The 17,175-nt window shown below is 40.6% G+C and overlaps 1 protein-coding gene across 1 annotated transcript in view; it reads right to left on the bottom strand.

Moving 5' to 3' along the window:
• Positions 1-1,555: 1,555 nt before the first annotated feature.
• LOC103133572 (protein FAM53B-like) overlaps positions 1,556-17,175 on the bottom strand; it is a 28,927-nt gene continuing 13,307 nt past the window's right edge. Inside the window, exons 2-5 of the mRNA XM_007545371.2 lie at positions 16,804-17,065; positions 14,874-14,928; positions 10,980-11,803; positions 1,556-2,772 (exon numbers count right to left, since the gene is read on the bottom strand). Coding sequence (XP_007545433.1) covers positions 2,416-2,772; positions 10,980-11,803; positions 14,874-14,928; positions 16,804-16,884 — 1,317 coding nt within the window. The 5' untranslated portion in view covers positions 16,885-17,065 and the 3' untranslated portion in view covers positions 1,556-2,415. The remainder of the gene's footprint in view (positions 2,773-10,979; positions 11,804-14,873; positions 14,929-16,803; positions 17,066-17,175) is intronic.

Below are 17,175 nucleotides of genomic sequence, written 5' to 3'. Positions count from 1 at the left end.
GCCTGTTGCTGCTAATCAAAGATCGTAGATCCACGTTCTTTGAGCCAATATGGCAAAAATTGGTCGGGACTTTTTCATATCACATGAATATTGGTCGGGACATGTCCCTACCGTCCCTACCCAAACCTACGCCCATGACACACACACACACACACAGGGAGAGTTGTGAAATATTGTAATTAAGCCAAAACATGATCCCTACTGGAACAAACAGTCCTCTTGGCACCGGAGCCAAAATCCTGAGAAAGGACTTGTGCTGAAAACTCTCTTGGATAAATCTGGAGCATGTTTTTCCTCTGCAATTTGTTTATCTGCTGTGTGCCAACCCATACAGTGCCTTACCTCCTTTAACTTTTGCCATCTAATTTAAACCGTTAACTGAAGATACTCACTTGTTGGAAATTTGTAGAGCACTATTGTAGTCATCTTTTGCTACAATTACAGCTGAAAAGCCTTGCCAGAAATTCACAATTAGACCTACTTAGACTAGGCCTTTCTGATATATTGGATGTTACTTTCTCTGTAGCATCTTTGGCTGTATGTTTGGGGCTGTTGTAATGCTAGAAGGTGAATCTCTGTGCCAGTCTCAAGCTTTTTGAGGCGTCTCAGCTCCACTCTATCCATTTTTCCATTAGCTCTGATCAGCCTTTCTTGCCTCTGTCGAAGAAAAAGTATTCCCACAGCAATATGCTGCCCCCACCATGCGTCACTATGGGGATGATGTGTACAGGATGAATTATTAGTTTCCTGCATTCAAACAAAAACTAATATTTTTCATCTGCCCAGAGCATCTTCTACGTGGTTTATTGCAGTTTTTAATAAAACCTATGACTATCGTCTTCTCTCTACTCAACAATGCCAGATCTGAGATGTGGATTTCTCCAGCTACCCCACAGTTGCTGTGGGTCTCTTGGCTGCTTCTCTGATAAATGTTTTTGCCTGGAGTGTCATAGGGAAGCAGAAGATTCAGATCAAACTTTTTTTTTTTTAATTTTTGGATCCTGAATATATATATATATATATTTTTTGCATCTTTATATTGCTTAAACTTATTCCTCGGACCTGTCTGGTATTTTCCTTCGTCTTTACGCTGTTGTCGGTTCACAAACATCCTCTAACAAACCTCTGAGATGTTCACAGAACAGCTGCATGTAAGGTAACTGATTTTAATTAGGGCCACCACAGTGAAGGCTGCTGAAATGCAGGCTACAAGTTTTCTATTTTTATTTTTTAAAAATCTGAGTGTAATGTGGTCAATAATATACAATCACAGTAAGCTATGGTAAAACTTCTGGTCACCATGATAAATTTTGGAAAAACTGCAAGAAAAGAACTATAAATGAAACTTTACCGGTAAATAAAAATCTGAAAATACTGCAGAAGATTGAAAAGAGAGTATTAAAAAAACAAAACAGAAGTAGTTCAGAAACATGATGCAGGAAGTGACTGTGGGGGAAAGGGTGCAGCTTCTAAAGAGCACCTGGAAACTGCTCATTTCAACTTTGATCTAGAAATCTGCCTTGTGCAGAAATGAAAGAAGCAAATAAACCAGACGTATTTGTGCAGGTTGTGAATTTATTTCCATTCAGTTAGAAGAAAGGCCTTAAAATCTTTGCTCCGTCGCAAACAGCATATAAAAAAAAAATCCCCTCCCCCTCCAAAAAAAAAAAAAAAAAGTAGAAAAATACACACTGTTGTTTGAACCCAAATAGAGTTTCAGTGTTTAATTCAAATATACAATTTGCATATAAACGTCAGAGACAGTGGCTTTAGGGTGAGGCTTCTCTCCTTGAAAAGAACTACAAGAACAAGCATTCAAAAGAAGGCACTTTTTGATTTTCTTTTTTTTTCCTTTTTCAACTCTTCATAAAGCTTATGGAGCCTACATTCAAACTTAAAAGATTTATGTGTGCGCTCAATAGACAAAGGAGAAAAACAAGACTGAATGTCTGAGAGAAGACCTCTTTGTCTTCTGTTTCATCCCCAACTTTCAGATTACTCTGAAAATAGCAAATCTGAGCTGAATACATGAGCTCAGCTACTACTACAGTACTAAAAAAAAAAAAAACACTAAAGTGAGCTGACTTTGGAAAGATTATCAGGTTGGAAAGAGATTGAGGGTTAGGAGATGGTTTTTAAGACACAAACCCCCAATTTTCCACTCCTGAGGTAAGTCAAATCACCAACTCATAAGAAATAAAAAAATTAAAAAAAAAATCCTCAAAAGGTGCTGCTTTTTTGGTTAAAGCAGAAAGAATGTTCAAGGCATACGTGAAATTCAGAAGCTAACCTTCAACAAAATACTTAATATTTCATTACGGATCACTTTCTGAGTCCTTTCACCATCTTATCCCTTTCATGGCGTTTCATTAGTCACCTCTCGGTACATTAAATGTGACCTTATACAGTGGATGTTCAGTTTCTCTCAATCTGCTCAAGGTCCAGCTCCCCGCCGAGCTGGAAAATGTCCCTCTGTTTCCCGCAGTCACCCTTCCAGAGGGTGCGTTTACTGTCCACAGTGCAGCACGCAGGGGAACCGGGCCGCGAGTCCACGCTGCAAGCGGAATCGCTGTCCAGCTCCCCGTAGGACGAGTCCTCTTCCTCGTCGTCCGCCGCCATGTCCGTCCGCGACTCCAGCCCCCGCTCGGACACAGCAGCGAAGTCCGCCACCGACCGGCCGGCGGGATCGAACGAGCGCCCGCCCGGGCTGGACTCGAAGCCGTCCGAGGACGAGAATCCGGGCCAGCTGAGGCTTTGGAAGGTCTGAAGCTTCTGGATGGGAGAAAGAACGGAGAAAGAAATGCTTAACACCACTTCAGTGAAACTATAAAAGTTAAAGAGCTCTGACAGTTCTCAATTTAAACCCAAGTTTGTTTTCCCCAGGAACATATGAGGAGATTGGGTTTCTGTTTGGGCAGCCAAAAAGCTGGCTATGCCTTTCATCAACAGCATGTGTACATGTAAACACAAGCGCACACAGAAGCCACTGGGGGTACATGCGCATGATTCCGACCGATCTGGGTCGATAGTGGAAAAAAAATAAAATAAAATAAAATAAAATAAAAAGAATCAACGGGATGAGCTGCAAACCACAGAAAGTATCTTCTGTCCAAGTGCGGTCTGGGCTGATTCATGGCTAGAGACTCACCAAGTATGGTAAAAGTCATTCCTTATTTAGGTCGCTGAGAGTTTCAGATGGAACGCATGTAAGCGAAACACCGCATCCCCGCTTCCAAAACGTGACGTTGAAAGAGGCTCAAAGTTATCTGCTTCCTCTCTGCAGCGAACAAAGGCAGAGGTGCAGAGCGGCGCAGGGGTTAATGATCACCAGAATGCCCTCAGGCAGCAGATGTTCAAGGCATGGAGGTGAATAGAGATGAGGTTTGCTCCACAAAGCCTAATCTCACACGACAGACACCTGTAGCGTTGTCTGAAGCGTGCTGAAAAGTAGATTTTGAAGCCACGAGCTGGAAATCTGTGTGTTTTTGTGACGTAGCCCGATCTGCAAAGAAAAAATAAATAAATAAAAAATCTAAGGCAGTACGTTTTGCTGTCTGGGCTTAAAGTTAAAGGATTAGCATGCTTCATCTGACAACAGGTGATCATGTTAAAGTGGGAGGCATTTCTGCTGTAGTAGAAAAGGGGATTTCTAAGCTTTGGAACTCTGCGTTTAACCCCCTCAGTATTACCCCACTACTAATTATCGCAGCAGAGGGAGAGACGAGGGCAAAGAAAAGGAGGGGGGGGGGGACGGATGGCTTCTGCACAATATGCTTTCTATAAAATCTACTAAGGCAGACCGTGCTTTGAGTGGGTGTGGTGGTGGGTAGGAGCAGCAAAGCTATATTACTTCTGTATACCAAGCTTTCAGATCAACACATGTAGAATAAGATGCCCCACTAAGTTTTGCAGAATTGCTTTAATTCAGAAGAAAAACAGCCTGCTCAAAGCGTGTCGTGTTTGCGAGTGCACTTGATGTTAAGGTCAGAAACTGAAGACATTATCATTCAGGATTTTCAGGCAGAGAGCATCATTTATGGTTCCAGCAACGATGAAATGTATCACGACTGCATGAAAGACACAGAGATTATTTTAAGGCAGACTTTGGATATTCCGCGGATGAAGATTTGGCGAAGACTGCAACTGCTGTGATTTATAACTTATACAAATAAACCGAAGGCGCATGCCTTAACAATCGAATCTTACACATAAAGTTTAGTTGTTTCTGCTTTCCACTTCTGTTGCTACAGGGCAGATGCCTGCTGCAGGTGGGGCGTGAAAACAGCTTTGGGTTAGCAGGTACATCAGAAGCAGGATGGGGACTAACACGGCGGCTTAATGTGTTTCTTCCATTGCCAACTTTTCTTTCTGAAAACTCACACAGCCAGGCATAGCAGAGGTTAAAACCGTTTTCTTCAGCAGGTGCTTTTTAGTCAACAGTTCAGACTCATTTTCTTTCTAATAATTCAAGGAGAAAAACAGAGATAAGAGATTTTAGGTGCACTGCAGGCTAAAATTCACAAAAACGATTCATGATGTGTAGAGACTATGAACGTAGCACTGTGTGTTTTGTCGCTAAATTCTGAAAGTGCGTGATTTGAATTTGAGCAATTTCAGACAGCCGACCTGTTTGAACTGAACGCAAAAAAAAAAAAAGTTTGGTTAAGGATGAAGTTGCACAACACCGTCAACTGAATAGCTGCTACAGAACTCGGGCATTCCTCCACAGAACAGAAAAAGGAAAACACTGTTTGCATGGCGTACTCTGGTACGGAGGGTGACGGGGTTTGTTATTAGTCTGTCACATTTGAGCAAAATGCAGTGTCATCATATCCTTAGAGAAGTTGTCAACAGTGTTAAATAAAGTCACAAAACACAACATTTTGCTCTAATGGCACTCTTAACTTGATATGCTTCTGCTTTACAACGGTGTTTACAGAGAAGGAAGGAACAGACAATTCAGACACCTGCTACTCCGAGGGCCTTTGGCGTTTCTGTTAATTTTAGCAACAACAGCGGTCTTCGCTTCTCTTGCGAGGAGAAATGCAGGCAGCTATGTGTGGCCCAGTCTGCATTTTTCCTGCCACAGCAAACTAAATCCTAAAAACAATAAACTCGACACACAAACGGTGCTTTTTTTAAATGTATATGTATAAACGATAAACACCAATCAGGCATTTCTTTTTTTCAAAGCAGGAGCCATTGGAGCACAGCCTTTAAATGAAAACATGCAATCTACAACACAGGATGGAAAGGCAGCTGCAGATTCACCCGCCAAGACGTTAGGCAAATTTCCTCCTGATAATTTGGGCAAACAACAGCACTGCAAGTGAAAGGGGAAAAGTCCTGCACTGTAACTGAGAAGAGTCACGCAGATTATGAATAGAAATACTCCAAATTACCTTACATTAAAATTGGAAGGGCCTTTGTTTAAAAATTCACGCCGTCGTACATTTAGTTCTGAGGTGACACCAGATAAGACTCACAAGCTCTGACTGCCTCAGAGCGACTCAAGTTACTATTTGAGCATCACAGCTGAATATGGCTATTAGATGATCAAATACCAGATAAATACAGGGTCAGTTCTGCTGATACCAATACTTTATTTTTTTAATTTTAAGTTGGATGCCTCATCAAAATGTTGACCTCTATGTGTTTTGTGATTTTTCCTTTCTTCCAAAAACTAAGACAAGTTTATATTTGTCTGCAAAGTATAACATGATGAAAAAAAAAATTAAAAAGCAAATTTGTGTGTATTTTTCCTAAATAAATAAAGTGGGGAAAAAATGATAATCTGAAAGGAAATCAAAACAAATTGTCGTTGTGGTAGATTTAAGAAACTGTAACGCAATAATAAAGTATAATTTCAAAAAGGAATCTAAAGCTAAAGCATCAATCTGATACTGACAAGGTGTCATTATCAATATTATGGATTGATCCACCCACCCCTACATAGAGATGCGCATAAACACATTTATGGCAAGTTGAAACGTGCTATTTTTGAATGTACGGACACACAGAGAGACACCCGACTAGGAGTTCCCACAAGCCTGCAGGGCTTGTAACTCAACATTGATCACCATGTCTGCAATCCCAGAAATGGAACGAGATACAGGGAGAGGAGGGGGCAGAAGAGAGAACTTGGACCAGCAGGAAGCTATAAATAGACAGGAAAGAGGAGTTGTTCCTCTATCTCCTGGAATAATATTTTCTTTCTTAGTCTGCCAGTTCTTTTTTGTTTGTTTTTTTCCCTCTGAGCTCATACAAATCTGTGCACACATGAACAAACATTGAATTTGCCCAACATGCCACCTAAACCGTTGACGCAGCACCACCAAAAGATTCCCTGTCATTGTTCGTCAGGGTTTGCAATAACCCAACTCAGGTTATCAAGTGATGAGACAGACGCTGGAAAAGCCATTTCCTAAAAAGCAGAGTGTACGCTGCCTCAACAATCGCTCCGCAAGTTACCTACTAGCAAGAGATAACATTTTACCCCCCTGACAGCTGGCGACGCCCGCCGTTCTGTGGAAAAAACAGAGGCGTGCCAAGGTGGAAGGGCAACCAGGGATAAAAGAGGCAGTTGAGTTGACTGAGGGGTGAACTGAAACACATTGCTTGCTAGAAGGATATTCAAGGAATCCTGGTGGTGGCAACATGCAAATCCCTACAGTGTTCGGGTTATAGCCAATTAGCATGACATGCATCCCCAGAATTCACACCCTCCTTCATTGACGTGGTCCGGGGGAATCTGGAGGCCAAATTACACCATGTTCCACCGACAAAACACACAGGAGACTCATCCTGCCGCAATCCTTCTCCCTAGTGAGACACAAACACACCTTCAAAAGGAACAGCTCCATTTCTAACCCTTCCAGTATAAAGTTTTCTGTTTGTCAATCATGATCAACGTTTGCTTTTTCCTCCCTTTTCTTTTCGTTACTCATCTGCGCGCACACACACACACACACAACTCAACAAACATAAAAGGTATGAGAGGAAGTAGAGATTTATAACGACAGCCCGAGGCAAAGTCGCAGGGCACCCTGACAGTTTGGTTGTATGCCACACACCCACTTTTTAAGAAAACATGGAAAGATGAAGACCTGAGGAACGGGAATAAATAGATATAAAATATGTCTTGCGCTTTCATTTTAAAATGGACCAGGAAGTTCTAGGCAACGTATTGTGCAACAGATAGGTATGAATTGGTGAACAGCATCAAGACGCGCTGAGGTTTCGGACAGTTATGGTCTCAAAAATAAATGTTAGAAGTGTGCAATGTATTGAAATGCGGTCAGAGTGTGAATGTGTTTGATCTTGAAATCAAGAAAAAAAAATTACAACCTTATTATACATCGAGCTCAGTGCATGCAAATTCTGCGTTTTGACACTTTAGATCTTAACCACATTTGATATGCATTTTTTAATAGCTGAGCTATGAAGGCTAACAAAGATCAGTGGGAACATTATGTGGAATAAAAAGCAAGAAAAGAGTCCAAATATGTTTGTCATTCAAAATCTACAAAACATTCACCAGTAATATCATAACAACATTATTTTTGATATAATGGAAAGTATATGATATTATACATTGGGGAAAAAAAATCACTATAAAGTATATAGGGCCTAAAACTGAGATGATAAACTTTAAGACTTTTTAAGATTCAGCAGAAATCTTCCTGTTGTGCAGGTTGGTCGAGTTTTGCTCATACTAATCAAAATAAAGAATTTCAGCTGTTTGCAAATTTCACAAGTCAATGTGTGAAAACTATACATATCACTGTACTTTTTAAAAAAAAGAAGAGTGGCAAGTTATGAGAAAGCAATTTTGAATAAAAGCCGTAAGATCGTGTTAAACACATGTTTCTTATATTTACAGCTATGGGCTTGTAGCACTTTATGCAGCTTAGCTCACAAAAAAATATTGTCTCCTGTGCTGACTTACTAAGACCCAACTGGGCCACAGCACTGTACGAAAAACAAACCCAAACGTTGTCTTCGCAGGACGAGCATAAAGAAGCACTCCATATTTCTTACAACGATTATTTTCAACATGCTCGCAGCTTGCAAAGAAAGGGAAGTTATGGTAATTCTTTAAAAAAAATTACAATATTTTCAAGTTCTGAGTTTGACATGCAGGAGCCTGGTAGCAGAAGTGCTAGATTATCCAGAAGGTGTGGTCGGCATGCACTAGTTCGATTTGGTCATAACATCATTTGTAGCAGATCTGAGCTTGCCAGATCATCACACCCTCACTGTTCTGGCGCTGCTTCAAGTTACTGCAGCCCTCTTAGGAGCGTTGGTGCAAAGTGCATTGGCTGCCACCAAGCTGCTGCAAGGACCAATGTAAGATCGTTACGCTAATGAATAAAGTACCAAATACCAGCGTCACATAGAGAGCGGCATGCACCAAGCTCCACATGGAGCAGGAGATGTGCTTGAGAGATACGGACTCACCTCCATGTTGTGTATATAGGCGGTTTGAAAGGAGGCCAAAAAAGTAGCAAGCTTTCCAACTTGAAGAAGTTTTATCGTTTAGTAAGCAAGAAATCCAATTTAATTCAGAAGTCAAATTAAAAAAAAGAGATTGTAGCTTTAATAGAACTGGTGAAGAGCAAGAGCTTCAAAGAGAGATTGCCATCACGCACATGCAGCTATGCATGTGGGCAAGGGATGCGCACGGATAGCGAAGCCTTGAAATGGCCCATCAAACCTGCACAGCCTCTCCTGCTTCAACAATGCTGGCTTCAGTTGTGCAAATAGATAAAGGTAATCTGGCAAATCTGCCAGACCTTCAGAACACACAGTTCCTTAACAATCACCTGGAATCAGCGAAGGTATTGAAAGAGATAAAGCTGACTCCAGGAGTGCGCGTACACTTTTAATGTGTATATAGATGTGTCATCAGTGTTCTTGTTCCCCCCCCCCCTTTTAGCAGCTGGCACGGCTGGAGGAAACATGCCTGCTAGGCTCCATTACCAAGGCCGAGCTGATCCAGCCCTGGCTGAGTCCTAAGGGTGACTGGCTGGGAACACGGCAGCTTGTAAAACAAAAGGGAAAAAAAAGGAAGGGAGAGTAGATGGATAAAATGATGATGGGTTCTAATCAGGGGGACAGGAAAATGACAAATTCCCCTGACAAGAAATGTTACGGAAGTACATTTCAGAGGATCGTAAAGTTGTGCTCAGGAAAAAAAAGAAAGAAAAAAAAAGTTAAAATAGACATGGTTTAAAATCCGATAGCCCAAAGCCATTCTGGCATTCATGCTGCCGATTGAGTCCAGAATTTCGGCATTTCACTGAAAACTATAAACGGAATGAGAAAGGACAAGCTCTGTAAAAACCATCAGGGCGAGATTTAAAACGGTGCATGTGATTAAACAGCTTGTGTTGTTCTATTTCGGGTTTGGGTTTGTCCAGGGGTCGTTTATAATGTTCCAGCGCTTCCTCTGACCTTACAAAAAGAACAAACAAACTCTCGACATGAGGAAGGCAAGATGGAGATCAGCACATCCAAATATCCTAAAAATTAATCACCCATTGTTTCTTTCACTGCTTTGACAGTAGAGAAAATACACTTAGTTTACCATAACAAGTTCCTCCGTGGGATGGATTATTTTCCAATCGTGTTAATAAAAAAATACAGTGCACAACTCGGATGTGCGTGGTGCAACTCATAAAATCTGAATATCATTTAAAAGGTAATTTATTTTCAGCTTCTAAAAAGGATGCAACACTGCATAAGCTCACTGGTTAAGAAGTTGGTTTTTAAGAGAATGGTAATGGAAAGTTAAGTGGAAGGAAAACATAGTAGAGAAAGGTGCACAGCAACAGGAATAACTGCAGCCTTTAGAGGATTGAGAAGGAAAATGCATTCAAGGGTTTAGGGGAGACTTACAAAGAAATCTTATGGATTATGGCTGAAGTCAGTCTAATGACTAAACACAGTAGTGACATAGTCATTAGACGATGACATGGTCTAGTACAGTCACAACCTTTGTGTTAACCCATTCCTGAACCAACATGGTGATCAGAAGAATTTAACCCAAGTTAAAGAGGAGAAAGACTGGATTATTGCTTCATGTTCCAAAGTTCTCTTTATTTTAAAGTTTCTATGGTATTATTTTAGTGATCTATAAATCATATCTATAAATGAACAATAATTTGACTCGTGTGCGAATAAATCTCACAAATGCTTACTCAGTAGAGCTCAACTCTGACAACTCTCACTCAGCCTGCGCACGGCTGTTTCTGTTCGCTCAGTCTCTGCGCTCGCCACTTTAGTTGTATGTAAATGAACCACCAGCCAATCACAGGCGAGTCTTTTTCAACCAGGTGGCACAAAAAGGATGCCATACATTTAATGCATTCTGCAGAAAGAGTGTAGAGGGCTAAACGGTGGGTTGTTATGATGATTTGGGGAGCCGTTGTAATCTGCTGGTGTTGATCTGCAGTATTTTCTGAAGTCCAAGTTTTACACAGATGCTGATGTAACGTTTTAACTGAGTTACAATAAAACTAAATATGATAAAAGTTAAACTTTTGGAACTAAATTCATAATTAATACAATTATCATAGTTAATATAATTTGTTTAGCTCTGATTGAACATGAGAAACTCCACTCCATGAACTGAAGGAAAACTTCATTTAGAAAACATCTTTCAGGACGATTTAATCCAGCATAATCACACTAAGACAATATTCTCTAATTATGATTGAGGATCACCTCAAGATACCTTTGGTAAAAAATAAAAAATAAATAAAAAAATAATACACATGTATAAGAAGGTATTTGTGTAAATATTTCACCCAGAAGTTGGCAGAATTTAATAAAGTGCTTTTTACAGAATAACTTGTTGACATAAACTGAAAGTGGTTTAAGTTCAATCCCGTGAAAAAAGGGAGAGCACTTATACGGTTTCAAATGAATGTGTGCTTGTGTGTTCTTGTCAGTGAGTGTCATCATTTCCAACTAACCTGAGTCATCTTTGCCAAATCCAGGGAGGGACGCTGCTCCTGGGCATCCTCTGGCCTCCTGCGCTTCATAGCAATCTTTTTGTCGTTCAGCACACAGGGCTGGGACCTGCTCCGAGACAAACTCCCCTTGCCGGCGCCTCTCCTTCCGAGCTCCGGGGTCGAGTCTGGAGAGCTGGTCTCGGACGCCTCCTCCCCCTGGAGCTCTCTCAGACTGATCTGCTCTTGGGAAAGGGACAGAGGCCGGAGGAAGACCTGACTGTGGGAGTGGTGTGAGAAGACAGAGCTGGGGGAAACTGAAGAGGCGGTGAACTGAAGGTGGAGAGGCAGTTGCTGGTTGAAGAGTGGCGGGTCCCGGGCGCCGTCTGACGGGGCGCTCAAGCATGAGGGCAAACTAAAGCTGGAGCTGCGCTGCATGGGGGGGAAGTGGCCCGCTCCGCCTCGGACGCTCCCCCCGCTGTGGTACCTACGTTTCTCCACCGACGTCCACACTCGGGAGCCCTGAGGTCTCCAAGATGAGCGGAACCCACTGAACTCGTCTGAGAAGGACAGGGAGCGGCATTGCCGCTTGCTCGGGGGAGCCGCGGGAGCTTGGGTGGCGGGTGTGAAATGTGTCTGGGCGGGCGTCGCGTGGGTGCCGATCATGCCGGTGTTACCCAGAGTGAGATCTCTTATCAGACTGGTGATAGCTGTGGTGCTTCCCGGCTCTTTGGCCCAGTGCAGGCCTCCGGGTTCAGGCACCACGTCCCACAGGCTCTCCAAACTGGAATCTGTAGCTTTCTGCTGGATGGCGCAGCTTCGTCCCAGGTCCAACCACCTGTCTGCCTCTGAAATTAATAAAAAGATTTTAAAAACAGGCTCAGACTGACATAAACAAAGATCTGAAACCATTAAAGCTAAGAAAAATATATCACATTTATAAGAGTATTGTGGCCTTCAGCTTATATCCACAAGTACTACCAAAGTGTTGAAAGCTTTCTAGAGATATTAGGAGATGTTATTCTCTACGGCAAGCTTCAAAGAAAACACACAGCTAAGAAGAAAATCCAAAAGAAGCTTTGACTTGTACTAAACAACAGGCCAAAACTCCTTTGTGTGAAAATGCTGATTCATAAATGAATGACCCAAACAGCTCAACCCAATGTTGCTCATGTGTGATGTCGATAAAACCTTAAAAATGGATAATGTTGACTTTAAGAAATGCGTGACTCAGAGTAGAACATGAGTGACTGACTTAATATTTACTTCTATAACTGATGCAGCAGCAAGTTACAAGTCAAGTTTCTAAGACAGCATCTGTTCCCATAAAAACTAAATATATATATATGAATAAATGCAATTAAACATTTTTGATAAACTAAACCAATAAAAAAAAACCACAATGAATACTGCCTGACTTATTACATTTAAAGAATCCTTTATCAATATTGTGATTTTAGGTTCAAAATATTGACTTTGTTTGTGGAATCTTTGTGTCGGTCTATTACAGATGTGTCCTGGGTTAAAGGTTATGGCTGAAAAGGGAATTTGATAAATCTATTATTGCCAGTAGGTTACACAATATATATATTCATTCATGTACAGCTACATTTACTTGAAAGTACAGACATGGGTGCACAAAATGGTGCTTTGAAACCGATTCCCACACACACATAATTTTAAAAAAGGTGAGTGTGCTTCGCAATAAGTTGAGATGACACCATCTGGACTTTGAGCTTCTACACACATGCAGATGCGACGCTTTGAGTGGTCAGTATGACTAGAAAGGCGCCACATGAAATCAGTTCATTTACCATCTATCTTCCACCAAACAGAACTTAACATCACACATTAATGGGAAGAACAATGCCAAGGGAACCAATCAGGCAACAATGGCACAAATACACAAATTCATTTTTTTCTTGAAAATAGCGTTTTAAAGACTTTAAAGCTCACATCAGCACAGAAGTTTTTGTTTTAAGTTTTGGCTACTTCTGCGATTAACTTAACACCCCCCGGTTTATCACATAATATCTAATAAAACACATTCAAGTTAAGAGTTTTGTGGCGTGACTAGCTTTGAAAAAGACTTTAAGGACTATGACTAACTCTTCCAAGGCACCGTAAAACCTAGCATTTATTGACCAGAGCTTCAAGATTAGTAGGAAGTTTAAAAAGGTGGTCGTTTTAAAGAGGAATTTGCCAAAGAAGTGCTCATTAAAGCACAAAGTTAGGTAACCAACAGTATGACTAAGAGAGATCACAGTGTGTTTGTGTTGGATTATTTTCCACAAGAGCAGATAGAACACAAGCAGAAAAACCACAGATGAAAGTCTCGTCTATTCATTTCATTATTACAGACATTTTTATTTTTATTTTTTTGTTTTCCTCAAAGCAGAGGAGGCAGGACGATTAGCTTTTTTGTTTTGCTTTTTAGGAAATTCTGAGAAAGTCAGCATCCCTGAATGTTTTAAATTCTTACCAGCTCAAATGCAAATTCTTATGTAAGAGGAGATGAACCGAAAGAGCTACGCAGAAATATGCTTTGAAAAACGGTAGGATTTGGCAGGTATCTCACCATCATCATGGAGGTCTGCCACACAGCTGCATGAGATAATAAGCAGACAGTAAAGTGCCACAGTTGCTTAAGCGACTAAGCCAAATGAATCAACTGAGGCTTCTGGTAAAGACATCCTCTGGCAGTCTAAATCCTGTCATCTTGGAAAGCCTTCTCACGGTTCGGGAAAGCTTCATCACTGGTTGAAACAACCGTTTTGGGCGGACTAAGAACGTAAGCGGGCATCAGAGACGACCTCAATGCCGTAGTGCTGGAAAATAACAAAGATACATTTGTGTTTGTTCCAGAAGAGCAGGACTAATAGTAGAAAACGTAGAGCGCGCTAATGCGTGTGACATCAACGCATTTTTGCTAAGAAGAAAAAGGGGTCAAAGTGGAAACTTGTATTTACAGTGGGGTGTCTTTTAACAGAGAGAGTAATTACTGCAGCTCCAACAGAGCCTGGGGGAAATTGTTGACATAGGCGACAATGTATTCAATTACAGTTCACTCCCATGAGAATGCTGTGCAACGTTGTATGGAGGCAGGTGCACCCTTATCATGAAAAGGGGATGACGGACAGATGGAGAAAGGGAGAAGTGAGAGACTAAGCTTAACAACAAGACAGTTGAAGTCAGGGTCACTGAACTTGATGGTTTGACTAATCAAGGAATTAGAGGCAATGCATTAGACCAATGCTTTGGGGCCAGGTTAGTACATAAGAAGTCTTCTAAGTGCCTCTATTTTGTCAAAATTCTTAAAGCAGGATTGCAACGTGACTTGGAATTTTTTAGTTTGTGGCGTTATCCCATAGAAAAAGAAGAGGAAAAATACTCTAATCCACTGGTACTAATTGATGGGTAGAAGAATTTAATTATGCATTTAATTTTTACTCAAAAGCTGACATTTCCAGTTGTGCAGTTAAAACAACTGAGAGAAAGAAAAAAAACTAAGAGAGGGCCTGACGTCCGAGTGGAAAAGCCAGAGTTTGGTCCTAACCTCAAAATTTTATATGGCCTCGCATATAAAAACCTGCTGACAGCCATTACAATTTTTTCCTCACACTTCTGATGATCTAAATATAATTTAATCTCTCAACTTTGACGTTTCCAAGTTCCAACTTTGGCAGTAAGTGGATCACTTCCAGTATGTACTGAGAATTTTCCAAATGTCCCTCGCTTACAGCTTGGCTGTTGGCCCCTATTATAGGAGTCAGTTCATTTATATTTGAATTGCAAATAATTAAAATAGAAAGCCAAGCAACCTTAATGGTAATTGTGCCACAGTTTGTCATTAAACAATTATATTTTGAGCGTATATTTGTATTTAAAACAAGGAGGGATAAAGTAAGACCAACTCACCCACGGTTCCACAGGAGAAGAGGGTGGTCCCTCTGCTCATGATGTGGAGATCACTCTGTAGAGAACAAGCAAACAGTCAGTAAAATACAAAACAAACTGCAATGCAGGAAAGAAAATTCCTGCAAAATTGCCCGTCAGGCAAAGAAAAACACTGACATAAACTCCACTCATTTACTAGCAATAAAAAATATACCCTGTACATATTTGACATTCTTCTTATGAAAACATCAAGATACCTGAAGTTGTTTTATTTTCTGAAAAATGTATTGTTTTAGTGCATAGGTCTTGTTCCGGTCAATGTTTCATATTTTATTTTATTTACAGAGTGCGAAGATACTTTGGAGCATTCAGGACAACTACTCAGAGTCAAGCAGAAATGAGACGGGGAAGTAGCACATCCTTGGGCGACTTATTTTTGAACCTCTGGAACATTTAGCAACTTAAAGAGCCAGACATTTCACTAAAGGAAGAGGGAAACCAGAACCAAAGACAAAAGGCGACATTTCATCAAGACAGCTGAAATGATGCAAACGCTGCAAATGAACACTACTTTACAATAAGTTTTAATAAGGAATAAGATTCAGACTGTCAAGGACTTATCAATAAATAAATAAATGACTTTTCATTTTTCTGAGGTGTAAAAATGACTTGACATGATATGCTATTTACAAAATGGGAATGACAGAAGAACCTGAAAAAAAAACTGTTATTCCACTAATCTTGTCCATACATTCAGCGCTCTAAACGAAAAGTGGAAAAAACTCCAAACCAAGCTGGACATGGACCCACAGCACATTATCTAAGAATTCACTTCACTTCTTCACTGTGAAGACCAGACGGAGGTGGATTTTACGAAGGATAAAACACCATGTCACAATGTGGTCCTTTGCTTTCACTCACCTTGGCAACGTTTCCACAACAAAATAATAATAAAAACATTTTCTAAGATACAACCAAACAAATCTAAAACAAGCAAATCTGTTGCCAATGATGAAAAAATGGCAGCAAAACACTTTGCAACCTAAACTAAATGGGTTTATTTTCTTAGATTTTTAGATTTACATATTTATGTTGCAGCAGTGATCTGCAGCAGTGATCTGCAGCAGGACAGCCCAGCGACGCCTTTTATTACGCCCTCAGGGATGGATGTCATAACCAAGGAATCCAGAAGTAATTTAAAATAATTTTTGTGTTAAACACCTACTTGCGTAGTTGGAGTACATCTTGTAAACCATTTTATTTTTGTTGATTAAAGCTAGTCTCTTGTTCCTTAAGAAAAATGCAAAGTAATTAAAAAAAAGGAAACACACCCACATATTTATATCCACACGCCCATGCACAAATAATCCAAATGGATGAAAGTCATACAAACACAGGTTTCTATGGCAGCACTCTATGGCCTGTCTACTCTGATGCTAGATGCAGTCTTGATTCAATAAAGTCAACCATGCAATTAGGACACCATCTTAAGACATCTCTTTTCAGAGCAAAACTACCCCGGGCAATGCAGCCTTCTGTGTACGGTATGCCTGAAATGCCAAGACAGGATACAAGACAGGTTACGTTTAAAAACACTAAAATAAAAAGTATCCTCTTGTTGACTTTCAGAACCATAAATCAAACATGAAATGGTTGCACATCAACAAACAGAAGCACACTTCATTTCAAACCAATACTTTGTATGTTGGCATATTTAAGATTGTGTGATAAATTGTGCAGAAAATTTCTTGACACGGACAAGACCTGGCATGGGTCATCTTGTGAGGAGGCACACTTTGAACTAAAACAGCTCTGCACATTTTACATTTACTTCTGTATTACTTCATCCAGTCTGTAATACTGACTTGGATTGTGCAAATATTGTATAACATGTGATTACCTCCACGATGACTTCTGTACTAAATGAACCTGAAGGTAAAGTTTCTCTCACCGGCTGTCTGTCGGGGCTCTTGGACGTTACATCATTGACACCCTTCTTCTTTTCCAGTGTTTTTGAGAAAATGATCACCATGGTAGCACGCAGCTTTGCTCCGGGGTGTACAGGTGCAGAAACAAGCCACGGCCGGCCATCTTTATACAAGGGCAGAATGCAGACAGTGCATTTGGGTGAAGCGGACCAGCAGTTTGTGACCTCCCATCTGAAGAGAGCAGTGCTGACGAAGCCGGTCGAGGTAGGACAGTACAGCTGATACCTGTACCAAAACAGGAGATTTAAAAGAAGAAAAACATTAATACCAAGCAAAAAAAAGAAAAAAAAGATGGGCTTTTTTTGTAATTCACTCAAATCTGCTCTTTTTTTTTC

The sequence above is a fragment of the Poecilia formosa genome, unplaced genomic scaffold (genome assembly GCF_000485575.1).
Source record: "Poecilia formosa unplaced genomic scaffold, Poecilia_formosa-5.1.2 Scaffold12, whole genome shotgun sequence".
Taxonomy (NCBI): Eukaryota; Metazoa; Chordata; class Actinopteri; order Cyprinodontiformes; family Poeciliidae; genus Poecilia; species Poecilia formosa.
The sequence above is the reverse complement of the archived record's forward strand: the minus strand, read 5'-3'. Positions and strand labels throughout refer to the sequence as shown.